At 39.4% G+C, this 16,653-nt stretch overlaps 1 protein-coding gene across 1 annotated transcript; it reads right to left on the reverse strand.

Annotated features, from left to right (window-relative positions):
• Window positions 1-1,180: 1,180 nt before the first annotated feature.
• LOC143723796 (E3 ubiquitin/ISG15 ligase TRIM25-like) lies at window positions 1,181-16,173 on the reverse strand. Its single transcript, XM_077216580.1, has 6 exons — window positions 13,990-16,173; window positions 9,678-9,773; window positions 9,348-9,581; window positions 5,138-5,291; window positions 4,964-5,017; window positions 1,181-4,100 (listed from the first exon to the last, which is right to left on the reverse strand). The coding sequence occupies exons 1-3, from the start codon at window positions 14,560-14,562 to the stop codon at window positions 9,438-9,440; spliced, it is 813 nt and encodes a 270-aa protein (XP_077072695.1). The 5' UTR covers window positions 14,563-16,173; the 3' UTR covers window positions 1,181-4,100; window positions 4,964-5,017; window positions 5,138-5,291; window positions 9,348-9,437.
• Window positions 16,174-16,653: the final 480 nt, after the last annotated feature.

The raw sequence follows: 16,653 nt of genomic DNA on the forward strand, positions 1-16,653 counted from the left end.
ATGAAAGTGAAGCAGGACAACGGCTCACCAGTCCTTGTTTCAGATTCTCATCCACAGACGACTGATTTTGGGCATTTTTACTGCGTGATCAATACAAACAGCACGGCATAACGGTTCATCATAGTCTCCAAATTTGACATTAAGTCTGCTGTTTAAAACAAATAAAGAACCAATGTAGGAAAATGGTTATTACGCGACAACAGCGGGAAACTTTGTATATTTGTGCAGTGTGCGAATGTCAAAAAAACCTATTCCCAATTTGAATCTTTTGACTTATAAACGTGCACATCACCCCGATCATGCATCATATCACGATGTTAAGCATTCATGTAAACTACAATACATTCAGATTAATCAATCACAATGAATTCACACCGATTGAAACAAAAGTTGTGCATGTAAACATATCTTGTCTAACAAGTTGCCAGTTATGGCAGTATTTCCAGCTCTTAACGCCGCATGTGCTCTTGGATGATTAGATACATGAGGGGCTAATGTAGAAAAAAATAACTTAATGTCATTCTGGGATGAATCTATTCTGGAAATCCTGCTTTTTTTGTCATTAAGGGAAATCATCTTGTCTCAGTTACAAATTTGACTGATAAATCATTAAAAAAAAATATTTATTGCATTGCATATTGAATGTTAAAGGGGGGGGGGGGATATGGTATTTATGACAGGATGTAACTTTTTATACTTTCCTGTAAAAATGGCTCTCCTACTGACTTTGTCCTATCAGTGTGGCTCTCATGAAAAAAATAGTGAAGACCACTGCTCTAATCATTAGGCCAAATTTTCATTGTGGCCTCAGACTTTTGGACCATACATATTCAATAGTATAGTTTTAATGATTCAGTTATTTTTCAAATACACACTTCATGAAAATATTCTTCCTGTTACCAATCAAACTGATTCAATTCACTCCTCTGTGATTCAATCAAACACTCATAATAAATGTACATTTATAGCTAGTAAATGCACATTGGATTTACTCACATGTTGTTGTTTTGATAATAAAAAGGTCATAACTGTGTCTTTCTCAGTCAGAGTTGTAGCTTTTAATGTGTTCAGGCAAAACTGCAGTGCTGCTTTAATGAGCCTGATATGCTTAAAAACAGTGAAATCTACTTCAATCAAATGTTAAGTTTAAAATGATAATAAATCCTGCCTGAGCACAGAAGACAATTTTATGAGTATTTTATTTGAATCATTTAACAAATATATTACAATTGTAATATACATTAGTACATAATGATTTGAACAAACAATTCCAGCAAGGTTTATTTTATATACAGCTTACATACACAATTACATACACATACATTGTATTTATACTGAGCATCACAGCTTATCAGTATCGGTTTACAGACAAGGAGAAGATAAATGGATCTAATTACAGTGTTTATAAAGAAGATATTTCAGGAGGAAAATGAAAAATACAACCCAAAGGGAAAGCAAAACACAAGCAAAATCACTGCACTGAGGAAGATTATATATGCACACAAAATGAAAATGAGAAACTAAACAAGACACAGGTGAAGATAATCATAAGTAACCAAGGGAAAATATTTTCGGAAAGAAAACACAGGAAAAGTGTGAATGCAAATGTGCATTTTCATTCAGCCGTATAGGCTACTCTGTATTTTCGTACTGGTCTGAACGACGGACACAAGCACAATTTGGAATGATTCATGCCGATTATTCATATTGATATGAACAGTCCTTTATTCTGACAAGTTGTTTCAGTGACAGAAGTTGTATTAATTCAATGGAGTAGTGGGTAGTATAATTCGCCGGAAGTAGTAGGCCATCCGGGTACTTTTTGCCTTGGGTGCATCTCAGTCAGCTACATAAATATGATAAATACTTTGCTTTTTACATTTAAGTGGAACATTTCAGCCATAAATAAATCACTGTAAACCCTAACGCTAAAAATAATTAATTGGTTTGAGTAGGACAAACTTAAATTAAACGAATTAATTCAGTCAAATAAATTTTTTTGAGTATTTAGCACTTTCTTTTGCTTTCAAGTTCACAGAACTGATACATTTTAAGTAAACTGAACTGTTTCATTGTTTTGATTTTTCTGAAATTATTTATTTTAATTTAGACGAACTTAAGTTCAACTGAAACGGCTGGGATATCTATTTCCCAGCATGCTTTGCCGATGGCACTTGAAAGGGAGAGTAAATGCTAAAATTAAGTGTAATATAATGCTTTTTTTGTGTAAGATTATTGTGAAGTGTGAGATTTAGTAGTGATTAATGTTTTGTTATGCTAATTTAGAAGAATTTGGGGTGGTGGTGGCGCATTGGATAAGACAGGTGCCTTTGGTGTGAGAGACCCGGGTTTGAATCCACTGTGAGACACCAATGTGTCCCTGAGCAAGACACTTAAACCCTAGTTGCTCCAGAGGCGTGCGACCTCTGACATACATAGCAATTGTAAGTCGCTTTGGATAAAAGCGTCAGCTAAATGAATAAATGTAAATGTAAGAATTTCTATTAATGTTGGCTTTGATAGTTACCATCATGGTGACAAGTGGTGCATGCAGCTTGATTTGAGAGGAAATAATCCCTTTATTTTGTTGCGCTCATACAGCTAGTGCCTCTGTATAACATACTATTGTTAATATGTTAGCATTTACTATGTTAGCAGTTTAGCTTTTTAAAGCTAACTAAGTTTATACTATTAAAAGTGTTTTGAGTTCTGCCAACTTATTTGGGTTTACAGTGTACTTCATAGATTTAAGATATATTAACTGAATGGAATTAGTACTATTAACTTTATTTACCCAAGTTATCTTAACAATAAGTTATTGAGTTGCTTGGAACACAAATCAAATATTTTTTATGCTTAAATTTTTTCAGTTAATAAACTTACATTATTTAAGGCAATTGGTTTCCTCAAACGGTTTGAGTTAAACTAACTTATCAGGTTTTACAGTGTGTAAATTACAAAAGATTATGTTCATTATCTGTTGAGCAATGTATGTTTATGCTGAAATGTAATAAACGAGGGGTTTGTATTTTTTCAAACATCTCTCACGTGTCATTATAGTGAGTTGGCTCATGTGATTTATGTTTCGTGCTTCAGAACTTCTATTAAGGGAACATAGTGAACATCTATGCTCCCTGGTTTTCACGGTGCATTGTTGGACTTTTTAGGGAGCAAATGTTTCACTTCAAGGATTCTGTGACTGAGACAGCCCTTAAATTGGCCAACTCTCTGATCAGTGCTCAGACTACTGAGAAACTACTAAAGACTACTAAACCAGGGAGCTGATTGAGACGCCCCTACTCTTTTACAAGTGCTGTGAATTTAGACATACTTCTTTTGTCACATACTGTTTTCTGCCTACTATATAGTAGGGAAGTATGCGATTTCAGATGCAGCCAAGGATAATTCCTTCATATTCTACTCTCTTAAAAACATGGCCCACTGTGCTATATTAATATGAAGGAATGATCCTTAGTTATTTTTCAAAGGTGTTTCACCTTTATTTTGAATTACATATTGGATTGTTTTATGTTATAAGGCCAATTCATGGTATCAAATTACCAGTACCTTTCACAGTTTCACTGATGAGCCATAACAAACATAAAACCCAGGATAGAGAGGCTGAGTGAATGTGGTCTGAATTGTGTGGATGAGGTTCATTTGGTCAGAGACATTGTAGAAGGAGAGAGTCCCTGCACTGTGATCCACATACACACCTATTCTAGAGGAGCGGCACACCACGGGGAGATGAGTCTGTTTGTTATTGTGTATGAATGAGCAACTGGAGTCAATGCAGTACAAACTCCAAGAATGATCATTATGTCCAAACAAACACTTTTTATCCCCTCCTTTCCTGCTGATGCTCTTATATGACACTGATACATACACACCATAAGACCCACTCCACTCAACCTCCCAGTAACAGCGTCCACACACACTATCTCTACACAGCACCTGAAAATTATCTTCATCAAATCTGTCTGGAAGATCAGGATACGGCTGCTCTTTGTCAGTGTAAGTAATCAATCTTTGTTTGTGTTCCTCAGACAGACGGAGGCATTTATTCAGTGTGTTTAGATCCAGAGAGAGTTGATGGGAATCTGATGGAGATAAAACACATCACAATTCATCAGGGCCTTTGTTCAATGTATCAGCAGTGAATTCAGAACAACTAGATATCCTGTGCAAATCATAATTAGCATTAAAGGGTTATTTCACTGAAAAGTCACCCTCAAGCCATCCTAGGTGTACAGTATATGACTTTCTTCATTCAGCTAAACACAATCGGAGTTATATTTAAAAAATGTAATTGCTCTTCCTAGCTTTATAATAGACCAAAACAAAACACCGGTCACAAATTAAAAGTCTAAAACAAGATTTTTTTTATTTAAAAAAAATTCTAAAATTATCTTAATAATTTAGGATTTCAATATAAGAGAAGAGGAGCTTGAGTTTGTTGCCCAGCCCTATTTGCTGAACTGCGAGAGGGGTCTACTCTCACTTAAGCTTACGCAACTCCTACATCCTATGTCATACAGTCGACTTGTGTACAGCCATTACCGGAAGCCAGTGATTATGGTTTATAAAGTTATAAATATGGGTATTTTTCTTACAAAAATGCATCGCATTGCTTCAGAAAGCCTTTATTAACCAACTGGAGCCTTATGGATTACTTTTATGATGGATGGATGTGCTTTTTTGGGCTTCAAAATCTAGAATACAATTCACTCCCATTATAAAGCTTAGAAGAGCCAGGATGTTTTTAATATAACTGTTTGACTGAAAGAAGAAAGTCATATACAGGATGGCTTGAGGGTGAGTAAATTATGGGGGAAAAAATAGGTGAACTAACACTTTAAGAACTGTAAAACTGTTTTATCCATTTTTTTTTTCACTTTCCAAACTGTGCTTTGACGAGGGGTATATGAATACACTAAATGAGGTTCTGTTCTTGGTGACTTACATTGTAGGAGGTAATTTCTGGGTCTGGGTCTGGGAAGAATGTTGGTGAATGTGACTGTGAATAGACATTAACAGACATTATGAATGTAATTCTCATGTGAAGAGAAAATAATCACAGCATTAATAATACCTAAGTAATTTCTAATATTATCATATTAGATGGATGATAATTTACCTCTGTCAGATATCTTTTTGATCTCCTCTTTGCAGAAATTCTCAAGATTGTCTCTCAGCTTACGAACAGATTCTCTTATGCCATCAAAAGCTGGAAAGGTGAAGGTAATGGGTAGGCCTACATCTTCAGGAGATGTTGAGAGAGAATGGAAACTCTACAGAAAAAAGAAATAAAAACTCTCTTCATCACTTCCACTCTTCATCAAATAATTAATTCAGATCTGTGCGGATCTTGTTGACTTGACTTGCTATCAGAATTATCGTAAATAGTTTCCTAGTTCAAAATTGGACATAAACGCCCTGTCAAGTCGTATTTACCACTGGGAAGCTTGGGGATAATTTTGATACTTTGCAGGCCATAAACTTTAAACATGGCGGAGGGGAGAACAATTGCTGTTGTGACAGGTATAATTTATACGTTTGTTTATGTAAGTAGATGTAAATATTAGACAACAGTTTTACGATAGAAATGTTTAGCGACCATCAGTAATAGCAAACTAGTGATGTAAACTACTCAACTTATGACATTTTCCCGTTTTGAAATGAAAATATCCGATCATGATTCATTTAATTCATAAATTAATGTGACGAGACAAGAAATGTTTACGCTTTCGACATAATAGACATACAAATAAGAATCAATGTCTGCACATTTTTAAATAAAATATTATCTGCAAATAGTTTAAATTGATTACTTCATAACTACAATTAGACCTAGAACAAATTATTTTACGTATATCAGTGAACAAAGTTGAGTCTTCCTGAGGAGGTAGCGTCATTGGCTGATGATTTTGTGCTCACTCATGAAAATATTGCTATTGATTGGAGAGCACGTGAAATGAGTGCAAATCACTTTACAGATATTACTTCACAGAGTGGTCGCATTTCTTTGGGGAAGTTTGATCCGTCTAAAACGTGTAACTACTGTCGGGGAAAAGGGCATTGGAAAGGGGACTGCCCTATACTTAAAGATAAAAATAAACGTACTGATGTGAATAAGTTTAAGCCTGCTGCAGTTGCAAATTCTGTTAATTTAAGTGATGCTGAGGCTAATGAAATTCAACTGTTCGATGATTATTTGTCCACTTATGCTGCTTTCATTACAGAAGGCAGTGTCATTGTCGGATGGAGTTGAAGTTCTGGTTAGAATTCTGCGTGATACAGGAGCTATGGATTCTTTCATTTTAAAATCCATTTTGCCGTTTTCAGCGCAATCTGAAACGGGTGATAGTGTTTTAGTTCGAGCAATGGGCTTAAATACATTAACAGTTCCTCTTCATAAAGTCAAACTTCACTCTGATTTAGTGACTGGTGAAGTAGTAGTGGGATGCATCCTGCTTTACTAATCGAGGGTGTTCATCGTAGCCTAAGCCGAATCAAAAACTGAAACCGGCTCCGTTACATCCGATTTTGGCAAATTGTGACCCCTTTGAACACATTGTGGATTGCGTGAGTTCTCTGCCATGTTCAAAGTCGGGAAGCAAATACTTGCTTACTATCATGTGTCTGGCCACACGTTTCCCTTCGGCCTATCCGTTGCGTACAATTACATCACAATCAATTGTAAGAGCTTTGTCACAATTTATGTCACTTTTTGGCATTCCTAAAATCATTCAGAGTGATCAGGGTACTAACCTTACCTCTCATCTCTTCCAACAAGTTCTAAAACAGCTAAAAATCAAGCATAATCTTGCTAGTGTGTATCATCCACAAAGCCAAGGAGCGTTAGAGAGATTTCATCAACCTTTGAAGTCTCTTCTTCGTGCTTACAGTTGGATAGAGACTGGGAGGAGGGAGGAGCCACAAAGTTCGTGGGCTTTTGGCTGTGCTACAAAATTCGGTCAAAGTTTCTGACTCGCCGAAAAATTTGTTGTCGTACGTCTACGGATTCAGACAGAGGTTGATTCAGGCTAGAGCATTTACCAGAACTAAACTTGAAAAACAACAGGAAGGCATGAAACGGTTGTATGACCTCAAGGTGGAACGTCGTATTTTTGAGCCAGGAGACCAGGTCCTTGTGTCACGTCTTTTGCTTTCTTCTCCTATCGAAACGAAATTTGAAGGCCCATGTGTGGTAAAACGTAAACTGAGTGACGAAAATTATGAGGTTGCTGCTCCGCACCGGAGAAAGTCAACCCAGTTATATCATGTGAACTTACTGAAACCATACTATGAGAAGTCTAGTGCAGAGGTAAACCCTGTTCATTTTGCTCTCTTTGCTGTTTCAGATGTTAAAGATGGCTTTTGTTCCGGGCAAAGGGAGAATGAGGGTGAAGAACCAGATTATGGTATTTTATGTGGACGTTTGAATAATTCTGAATCTCTGGAAAAATTGAACGTTATTCTTGACCATTTGTCTCCTTCGCAGATAGCAGAGTTGAGTACACTTTTGCAAAGTTATTTGGAGATACGCAGGTCACAAGACCTGATTATTTTCCGCTCCCTCGGGTGGAAGACTGTGTTGACCAGGGAGGTTCGGCTAAGTATGTGTCACGGTGTGGGTTTTGTGTTTTGTTCCTTGTTTTTGTCTGTCATGTGTTTCCCTGTCTTTTCATGTTCAGCTGTTCCCCGTTTTGTTGATTAGTCTCCCCATGTGTTTCTAATTAGCCACGCCCCCTTGTTATCTTGTTTAGCTTGTTTGCCTGTGTATTTATACCCTTGTTCTTCAGTTGGTGTTTGTCGCTTGTTGTTTGATGTGAGATGTTTCCAGTTCTGTGTCCTGTGTGCCTTGTTCAGAGTTTTCCCTGGATTACTTGTCTGTTAGATGATTAAAGTGCTTGCGATTGGATTCACTCTCTGCTTCATCCTTGCTGCATCATAACAGTATGTGACTAAACAAGTATGTGACTAAACTTGACTTGCTAAGAGGTTACTGGCAGGTGCCTTTGACTCGGCGAGCTCAAGAGATCTCCTCCTTTGTCACTCCATCAGGCCTTTATTCTTACAAAGTCATGAGTTTTGGGCTGCGCCTGCCACCTTTCAACGTCTGATGAACCGTGTGGTATGAGGCCTTGAGGGGTGTGCTGTGTATTTGGACGATCTTGTTGTGTTCAGTGACAGTTGGAACTTGGATTTAAAACGTCTACATGCAGTTGAGACATCTGTCGGAAGCCAGCTTGACTGTGAACTTGGCAAAGTGTGTCTGCAAAGTGGTCGGAAATGAAGTACGACCGTTGAATGCAAAAATTCAAGCTATTCAAGAGTACCCTGCGCCTACTACCAAAAAAGAGCTTATACGCTTTTTGGGTTTAGTGGGTTACTACCGTTCTTTTTGTCGTAACTTTTCATCAGTTGTCGCACCACTTACCGATCTTTTTAAAGCCAAGGCAAAGTTCATATGGTCTTCAAATTGTGTGCTAGCTTTTGAAAATGTTAAGTCTCTATTGTGTTCATCTGTCCTTGCTGCTCCTTGCTTTGAAAGGTCATTCTCTTTGCAGGTTGATGCGAGTCAGGTTGGAGCTGGAGCTGTCCTACAACCCGCAGATGAGGAGGGGGTGGTTCGGCCTGTCAGTTTCTTTACACGCAAGTTTAATTCATACCAACTGAATTATTCTGTGGTGGGAAAAGAGGCTTTGGCTTTGATTTGGGCGTTACAGCATTTTGATGTCTATGTTGGATCAAGTCAACCTGTTTTCATTTATACTGACCATAACACAGACATTTTTGAATTCTATTCACTGCCCGAACCAAAGGCTGATACGTTGGTCCTTGTTTCTCCAGGCCTATTGCCTTGACATTCAGCACATCAGAGGGTCTGAAAATGTTGTGGCAGATGCACTGTCACGTGCCATATCAATGATGTTTAATTGGCATGTATTTGCAAAGTTACTTAGTAAGTCGAATGTCTATGTGGACTATCGAAATAAAGTGTTACCATAGTGCCAAGTTCATTGATTACACCATAGCATAAGAAATCAGAAGAAAAAGATGAATTTTAATTATTTTTGACCAAATGGTTCAAAAGTTATAATCAGGAATGTCACTGGAGCTTTTAACTGTTGGTGGTGCTAGTAAATATATGTAACTATAATAATATAAATGCTATAATAATATAAATGCTAGAATATAAATATAACTGCAGTCTCTCTAGAATAAAGACACCTGACAGTATTCCAGACAACATCATTTGAGTCAGCTACTCATTCTGCTCTCACGTCATAGCAGGATTTTGTTCATAAGTCAACTATCCTGTTTTTCTAGATCTCTATTACCTGGAGGAAATGGATGTGATCTTGTGTGTGTGAAAGCTGCTCCAGCTCAGTGTCTCTCCTCCTCAGATCAGCAACCTCCTGCTGCAGTCGCTATAAGAGTCCTCCAGCTTGACTCACTGCAGCCTTTGTCTGATCTCTGATCAGCTGCGTGACCTCAGAGTGACTTCTCTCAATGGAGCGGATCAGCTCAGTAAAGATCTTTTCACTGTTGTTCACTGCCGCCTGTGCAGAGAGCTGTTAAAACACACATCACAATCAGCTCTAACAGCTGCCTCACACAGTCTGTGAGCCACAGTGAGCTCCAGCACTGGAGGAGAGTCTTCTTCTCACCTTATGAGTCTTCACAGCATCTCTCAGCTTCTGAAGATATTTTTCTCTCTGCTGGATTCTCTGCTGTAACTTTCTTTGCATCTCCTTTAAGTGACTCTGATGAAAAAAGAACCAACAGTACAACTATAAATCATAAAATAATCACGTACAAGTTGTTAAAACTGTATTTCTTAATGACAGTAGGTTAGTATGTGCATATAGTGGTTGGGATATTTCAGTAATTCTTTCTGCAGGTTACATCGTTATGTACAATGACAAGTGTATTTATGAATGAGTCATTGAATCATTCATTCATCCGATTATTTAAAAAAATGTCCCATATAAACTAATGTATAAATAAATATTTTATTAATAAATTATATGAGAAAATGCTAAGTAGGTGTAGCATTTAGCCTAATGTAAAAAAATGCAAAGAATCTATTTCTTGCCTTCAAATCCACATCCCAGTTGGAAGATAATATATATATAAATATATATAGGGGTTGGTCTGAAATATGTTGTTTTATGACCCCTGCCAGTAATTTTACATATATCGCTTTCCCCCTATTGAAGTAGATAGGAAATGGTCTTGCTCTGAGATTGTCAACCTACCTATTAAATAATGGCTTCATTGACACTTCAGTTCAAAAAGCGGGCATTCCAGGATTCTCAGGATGCTTAGAACACATCAGTGTTATCTGGCAACGAATTCAATCAGCTAAAAAGGAGAGGAAGGAGCTCCACGTGACATTCCTGGATTTGGCTAATGCATATGGTTCAGTGCCACATGAGCTTCTTTGGGCATCATTTGATTTTTTCAGGGTACCGATGTCGATAACAAATTTAGTGAAAGCCTATTTTGGAGATTTGCAATTTAGTTTCTCAACTCCAGAATTCAGCACTACATGGCAATGCTTAGAGGTTGGAATAATGGCAGGATGCACCATTTCTCCACTGGCTTTTACCATGGCAATGGAAGTAATCATTAGGGCATCAAAATGGGTAGTAGGAGGAGAGCGCTTGGCTTCTGGGATGCGACTACCACCAATCAGAGCATACATGGATGACATGACAACCATGACTACAACGGTAGCCTGCACTAATCGGTTATTGGGGAAGTTAACAGATAATATTGAATGGGCACGAATGCAATTTAAGCCCTCTAAATCAAGGAGCATCTCCATAATTAAAGGCAAGGTAGTAGATAAAACATTCTTCATTAATGGTGAGGCAATACCAACAGTTTCTCAGAAGCCAGTGAAGAGTCTAGGGAGATGGTACGATGGGGATCTAAAGGACACAGTTCGAGTGGGAGAAGTTAGACGACAAGCAGTGGAAGGGTTGAAGAGCATAAACAGCTGTGCTCTACCAGGCAAACTGAAACTCTGGTGCTTTCAGTTTGGTCTACTGCCAAGGTTGCTGTGGCCACTGACTGTGTATGAGGTTTCTTTGACAACAGTGGATAAGCTGGAAGCGTTAATAAGTTCATACATCAGGAAATGGTTGGGAGTTCCACGCTGCCTCAGCAGAGTGGGACTTTATAGTAAAGGAGTATTGCAGCTGCCAGTCTCTGCTTTAACCGAGGAGTTTAAGTGTGCCAAGGTCAGACTGGAAATGACTTTAGCAGAGTCACGTGACAAATGTGTAAGGGAGACAGCCCCTGTGGTAAAAACTGGTAGAAAGTGGTCAGCAAAGAAATCTGTAGTAGAGGCAAAGGCTGACCTTCAAATTGGGGATATTGTGGGACAGGTACAGCATGGAAGAGGGGGTTTTGGGCTCAGTTTAGCTCCTCCTAAATGGCACAAGGCAGGCCCAGCCCAAAGGAGGAAGCTGGTAGTCAACGAGGTGCGAAAGCAGGAGGAGAGGATGAGATGTATAAAGGCCATTTCCCAGGCCAAGCAGGGAGAGTGGATGAGATGGGAGAGTGTGGAACAACGCAAAATGGGCTGGCAAGACCTTTGGTCAATGGAAGAGAGTAGGATCAGTTTCCTTATTAGGTCAACATATGATGTTCTCCCATCACCGCAGAACCTAAACCTCTGGTTAGGAGAGGATCCATCTTGTCCTTTGTGTTCATCACCTGCCACATTAAGGCACATTTTGACAGGATGTAAGGTGGCTCTTAGCCAGGGTCGGTTTACTTGGCGCCATGACCAAGTATTGCGATGTTTGGCTTTAGCATTGGAAGGCAAGCGTAGTATGACCAATAAATTGCCGCCTGTTCTAGCAAAATATTCTACAATATTCCTCCGCCCAGGCGAGCAACCACCAAGAAAAGGTGCTAACACCAATTCTCGCCCAGGACAACTGGAAGCTGCTAGGGACTGGAAGATGCTGGTTGATCTTGATCAACGGCTTATTTTTCCACCTGAGATTGCCACCACTAACCTACGACCAGATATTGTTTTGTGGTCTGGATCAGCACGCATTGTTCAACTGATAGAGTTAACAGTGCCATGGGAGGATGCGGTAGATGAGGCATATGAGAGGAAGAAACTGCGGTATGCTCATCTGGCCACTGAAGCAGAACAGCGAGGATGGAGAGTCCAGGTTTATCCAGTGGAAGTGGGTTGTCGTGGTTTTGTGGCACACTCTACAACCCGGTTCCTCAGAGACGTCGGATTCAGTGGCCAAGAGTTGCGTCGTACAGTAAAGAACTTATCTGAAGCAGCAGAAAGGAGCAGCAACTGGCTGTGGTTGAGACGGAAAGATTCTAGCTGGCTGTGTACAGGCCGCCATGCTACGGTTTCGTAGAATTCTTGAAAACTTGAAAGGTCTGTTGGTTTATTTGTATAGGTTGTATAGTATTTACAGTCATTACGTTCCTGTGTATATTGCGTGAATGACGGGTGGTTGGGCAGATATTGTGTTTTGCGGTAGGTGGTATGCCATACGGAACCGTTGCCATTGAAACTGCATATTAACGCACCAGTGGGGCTCGACAGCCTTAGTCAAACGGGTTGGCGCGTATGGTTGGGTTGCGGAGAGATTGTGAGATTGTGGCTAGGTCTCAGCAGCAACTGTTGGTTTATTTGTATAGGTTGTATAGTATTTACAGTCATTACGTTCCTGTATATATTGCGTGAATGACGGGTGGTTGGGCAGATATTGTGTTTTGTGGTAGGTGGTATGCCATACGGAACCGTTGCCACTGAAACTGCATATTAACGCACCAGTGGGGCTCGACAGCCTTAGTCAAACGGGTTGGCGCGTATGGTTGGGTTGCGGTGAGATTGTGGTTAGGTCTCAGCAACAACTGTTGGTTTATTTGTATAGGTTGTATAGTATTTACAGTCATTACGTTCCTGTGTATATTGCGTTAATGACGGGTGGTGGGGCAGATATTGTGTTTTGTGGTAGGTGGTATGCCATACGGAACCGTTGCCACTGAAACTGCATATTAACGCACCAGTGGGGCTCGACAGCCTTAGTCAAACGGGTTGGCGCGTATGGTTGGGTTGCGGAGAGATTGTGAGATTGTGGTTAGGTCTCAGCAGCAAGAGGGAAGTAGAGGTCAGTAAGCTGGGCTGAGTTGAGTGGGGGACGGAGGGGGGTGACTCTGGGACGCCAGAGTCACTGTCGAGCCCTCTTGAGGTGTCGTGGGCTAGTCGACGAAACACTGAGGACGGAAGGTGCCCACTTGAAGACCCTAGAGATGTTCCCTACTCCGCTCAATCCAGAGGGTTGTTATGGGGGACCGCACTGTGGTTGCAGCCGTTGTGTGTGCTGACGCGCAATACACTGTATTAACACCAGACAGAAGATTCACGTCACCAGATGGAAAGAAGCGTAAATGGATGGAGAAGCATAGGTTACTGTAAAGCTACGTCTTAGTTGGTGATTATCTTGGCGAAAGCCGAGTACAAATCAGCATGAAGTTTTAACATCTACTCTCGTGTAATGGAAATCGTATGACTAAAATGCCGGAGCTGTGTTGCCAATATGGCTACAGAGTGAACTGACTTGTCAATATCTGACATTTTGAGAACAGACTTGTGTTTTCGTTAAGACTAGTCTTGCCTTGAAAGAACAAGTTTAGAATGGAAGGAGAGTGCATCTATGTGGGTTTTGTGGTCTTCCTGATGTGCAGTTGACCGTTTTTTTCTCTTGAACATGATATCGCCAAATCACAGCTGTGCTGGTATACAGCCATGACACTCTTGCAAGTGTGATATTCACTTTAATATGAATTCAATATCAATGGGGTGGTAAGCCTATAGTAGTTAAAGAGCATGGTACATTTATAGGTTCAAACCACAGATTTATAGTTTTCCTGAAATGAGATAAACATGATGCATAGCAGGAACATTATTTCATTAATGAAAGATTTTACCTGTTTCTCTGTCCTCAGAGTTGCAGCCGATATAGTGTCATGGTATTTATGTTCATCCATCGTACATAGAACACAAATACATTTTTTATCAGTATTGCAGAAAACCTCCAGAAGCTTATCATGTTTATGGCAAATCATCTCCTGCAGTCGTCCAGTGGCATCCATCAAGTTGTGTCTCTTTCCTTTAAAGAAATTCTCATGTTGTACAAGATGATTTTGACAGTAAGAGTTCAGACACACCACACAGGACTTGACGGCTTTGTATTTTCTTCCAGTACAGAAGTCACACTGCACATCACCAGCTTCAGCGTAACAGTCAGCAGGAAGTTTAGTATTGTTTAGTTTTGCCACCATTTCAGCCAGAATGGTGTTTTTACCTAAAACAGGTCTTGGACTGAAGGTTTGTCTGCACTGAGGGCAGCCGTAGACTCTCATCTGATCCTGGGGATTCCAGCAGCCTGTTATACAGCTCTTGCAATAACTGTGTCCACAGGGAATTGTCACTGGATCCTTCAATAAATCCAAACAAACTGAACAGATGAACTCGTCCTGAAAAATTCTGGCTTCTGCCATTTTACTGAATGAATTGGGAGACACAACACACACAGGAGCTCAAATACACTTCCCTGAAACGAGGACTTGAAATTGTTTCCTGGTTCTCAGTCAGTGACGTGTGTAAAGCAGGTTTGTCTGAAAGCCAAGTCACAGATAATAACAGATGTCAATTTCACAAAGAAACTCAAAGATCATATGTGAAATTAGGATATGCATGAGCTCAGTAGAATCATCTGTATTTTCAATGCTGTGCTAATAGTTGTCAAAATACTAGTGATCTGGAGCATTAGTGAAAAGATATTTTTCACTTTAAAATAATGGTCTAGATCCCTAGTAGTTTCTGCAGAGTTACTAAACACTTGAGTAATTAGTGATGCATTTTATGACTATATTTAGAGAAGATTTTTTTATAGTTAATTGATATTTATTAATGAGGCCAATCTCCTTCAATTAACTAATAAGGATCTTAGTCCTAAATTTGATATTACTTACTGATTAGTTAAGCTTGTTTCCTTAAATAAAAATAAAAACTCTATCAATCTATCTATCTATCTATCTATCTATCTATCTATCTATCTATCTATCCATCTATCTATCCATCTATCTATCTATCTATCTATCTATCTATCTATCTATCTATCTATCTATCTATCTATCTATCTATCTATCTATCTATCTATCTATCTATCTATCTATCTATCTATCTATCTATCTATCTATCTATTCCAAGACATTGTTTTTCCCAGCAGATTTTCTAGTGTCATATTTTGTTTTCCACCTTGTATTTCTATGCCATTCTTTCTTCCTCTATCTTTTACAATTTAATAAAATTTGTTTGACTGTCTCTTGTGTGTTAGAGTGGGTGCAAAGTCCAGTGGGATATTTTCCTATTCTATGTAATGTGAAATTTAAACCAGCATGACCTATTCTAAGTAGAGGATGACACGGGAGTGGATTTTCACTCCTGTCCCGTCCCACTCCCATAGAAAGAAATCTTGTCCCGTCCCACTCCCAGACCAAAGTTTAAAAAATAATCCCATCCCATCCCGCTCCTGGTAAATTGACTCCCAATCCCATCCCGCTCCTGTTTAAACTGACTCCCGCTCCTGTACCGCTCCCATATACGGCAATTTTCGCTTGATGAACGAAGCGATGCTTGCCTGATTCTTTCCCGAATTTGCCTTGCAAGTGTGCTTCTTCAGACCGCTCGTCCCTGAATCACTTGCGTACTTGACTAAGACTAAGCATGTCTTACAAGCAGCGTACATTGTGCTATCACCGTCACATTCTACTCTCATAAACTTAATTAATATTTCAGACTTTCCGACCAGTTCTGTGAACTTAATAGACATGTCATTACTTCTGACTTTGCGCTGTAAATCATTTTTTGCCACATCGACTTCTCCGCGGCTGTTAGCTCCCTCCATCACTGCTCTTTGAATTTCGGCAGTAAGCCGTGACAAAAAGCACTGATGCCTTCTGGGACGGCGGGGTCGTGTAGTTATTTTTTAATTGCGTTACATTGTAGGCGTATTAAAAGGAAACTACAAAATGATGCATTTACTTTTTTCTTTTTTTTGTCGTCTTTGCTTTTGGTTGATTCCCGCTCCCGTCTGCTCCCGTTAACCATTTATCATGTACCGTCCAAATCCCGTGATTGATAGCAAAGATGACTCCCATCCTGCAGGAATCCCACGGGAATCCCGTGACCCGTGGGATTCCCGAAAAAATGTCAGCCTCTAATTCTAAGTCGAGTAATTATTTTTTCTTCTTGTGGATTTCTGCCCTGCCTAAAGCTTATGTGTACCTGTATTTGTACATTATACAAATGTCATCAAGTATCAGCTATATCCCAGTATTCTTGCCATATGTCCCTTTTTAATGGCTTTAATTTCTGCTCTACATAACAGTACTTGCATATCAACTTTTTCATGTTTTATTGATCCTTTAGCTAAGACATCTACAGTCTCATTTCCTTCCACCCCTACATGGGCAGGAACCCAAAGGAAGGACATCTTGTCCTCTATCATACATTATTAAAAGCAAGTGGAATATTTGATATTGTCTGCATGATGCTTTCCCAGATTGTATTCTAGATCATGCAGATAA

This window comes from Siphateles boraxobius, unplaced genomic scaffold (assembly GCF_051911475.1).
Source record: "Siphateles boraxobius isolate OS27281-9 unplaced genomic scaffold, OSU_SipBor_1 7, whole genome shotgun sequence".
Taxonomy (NCBI): domain Eukaryota; kingdom Metazoa; phylum Chordata; class Actinopteri; order Cypriniformes; family Leuciscidae; genus Siphateles; species Siphateles boraxobius.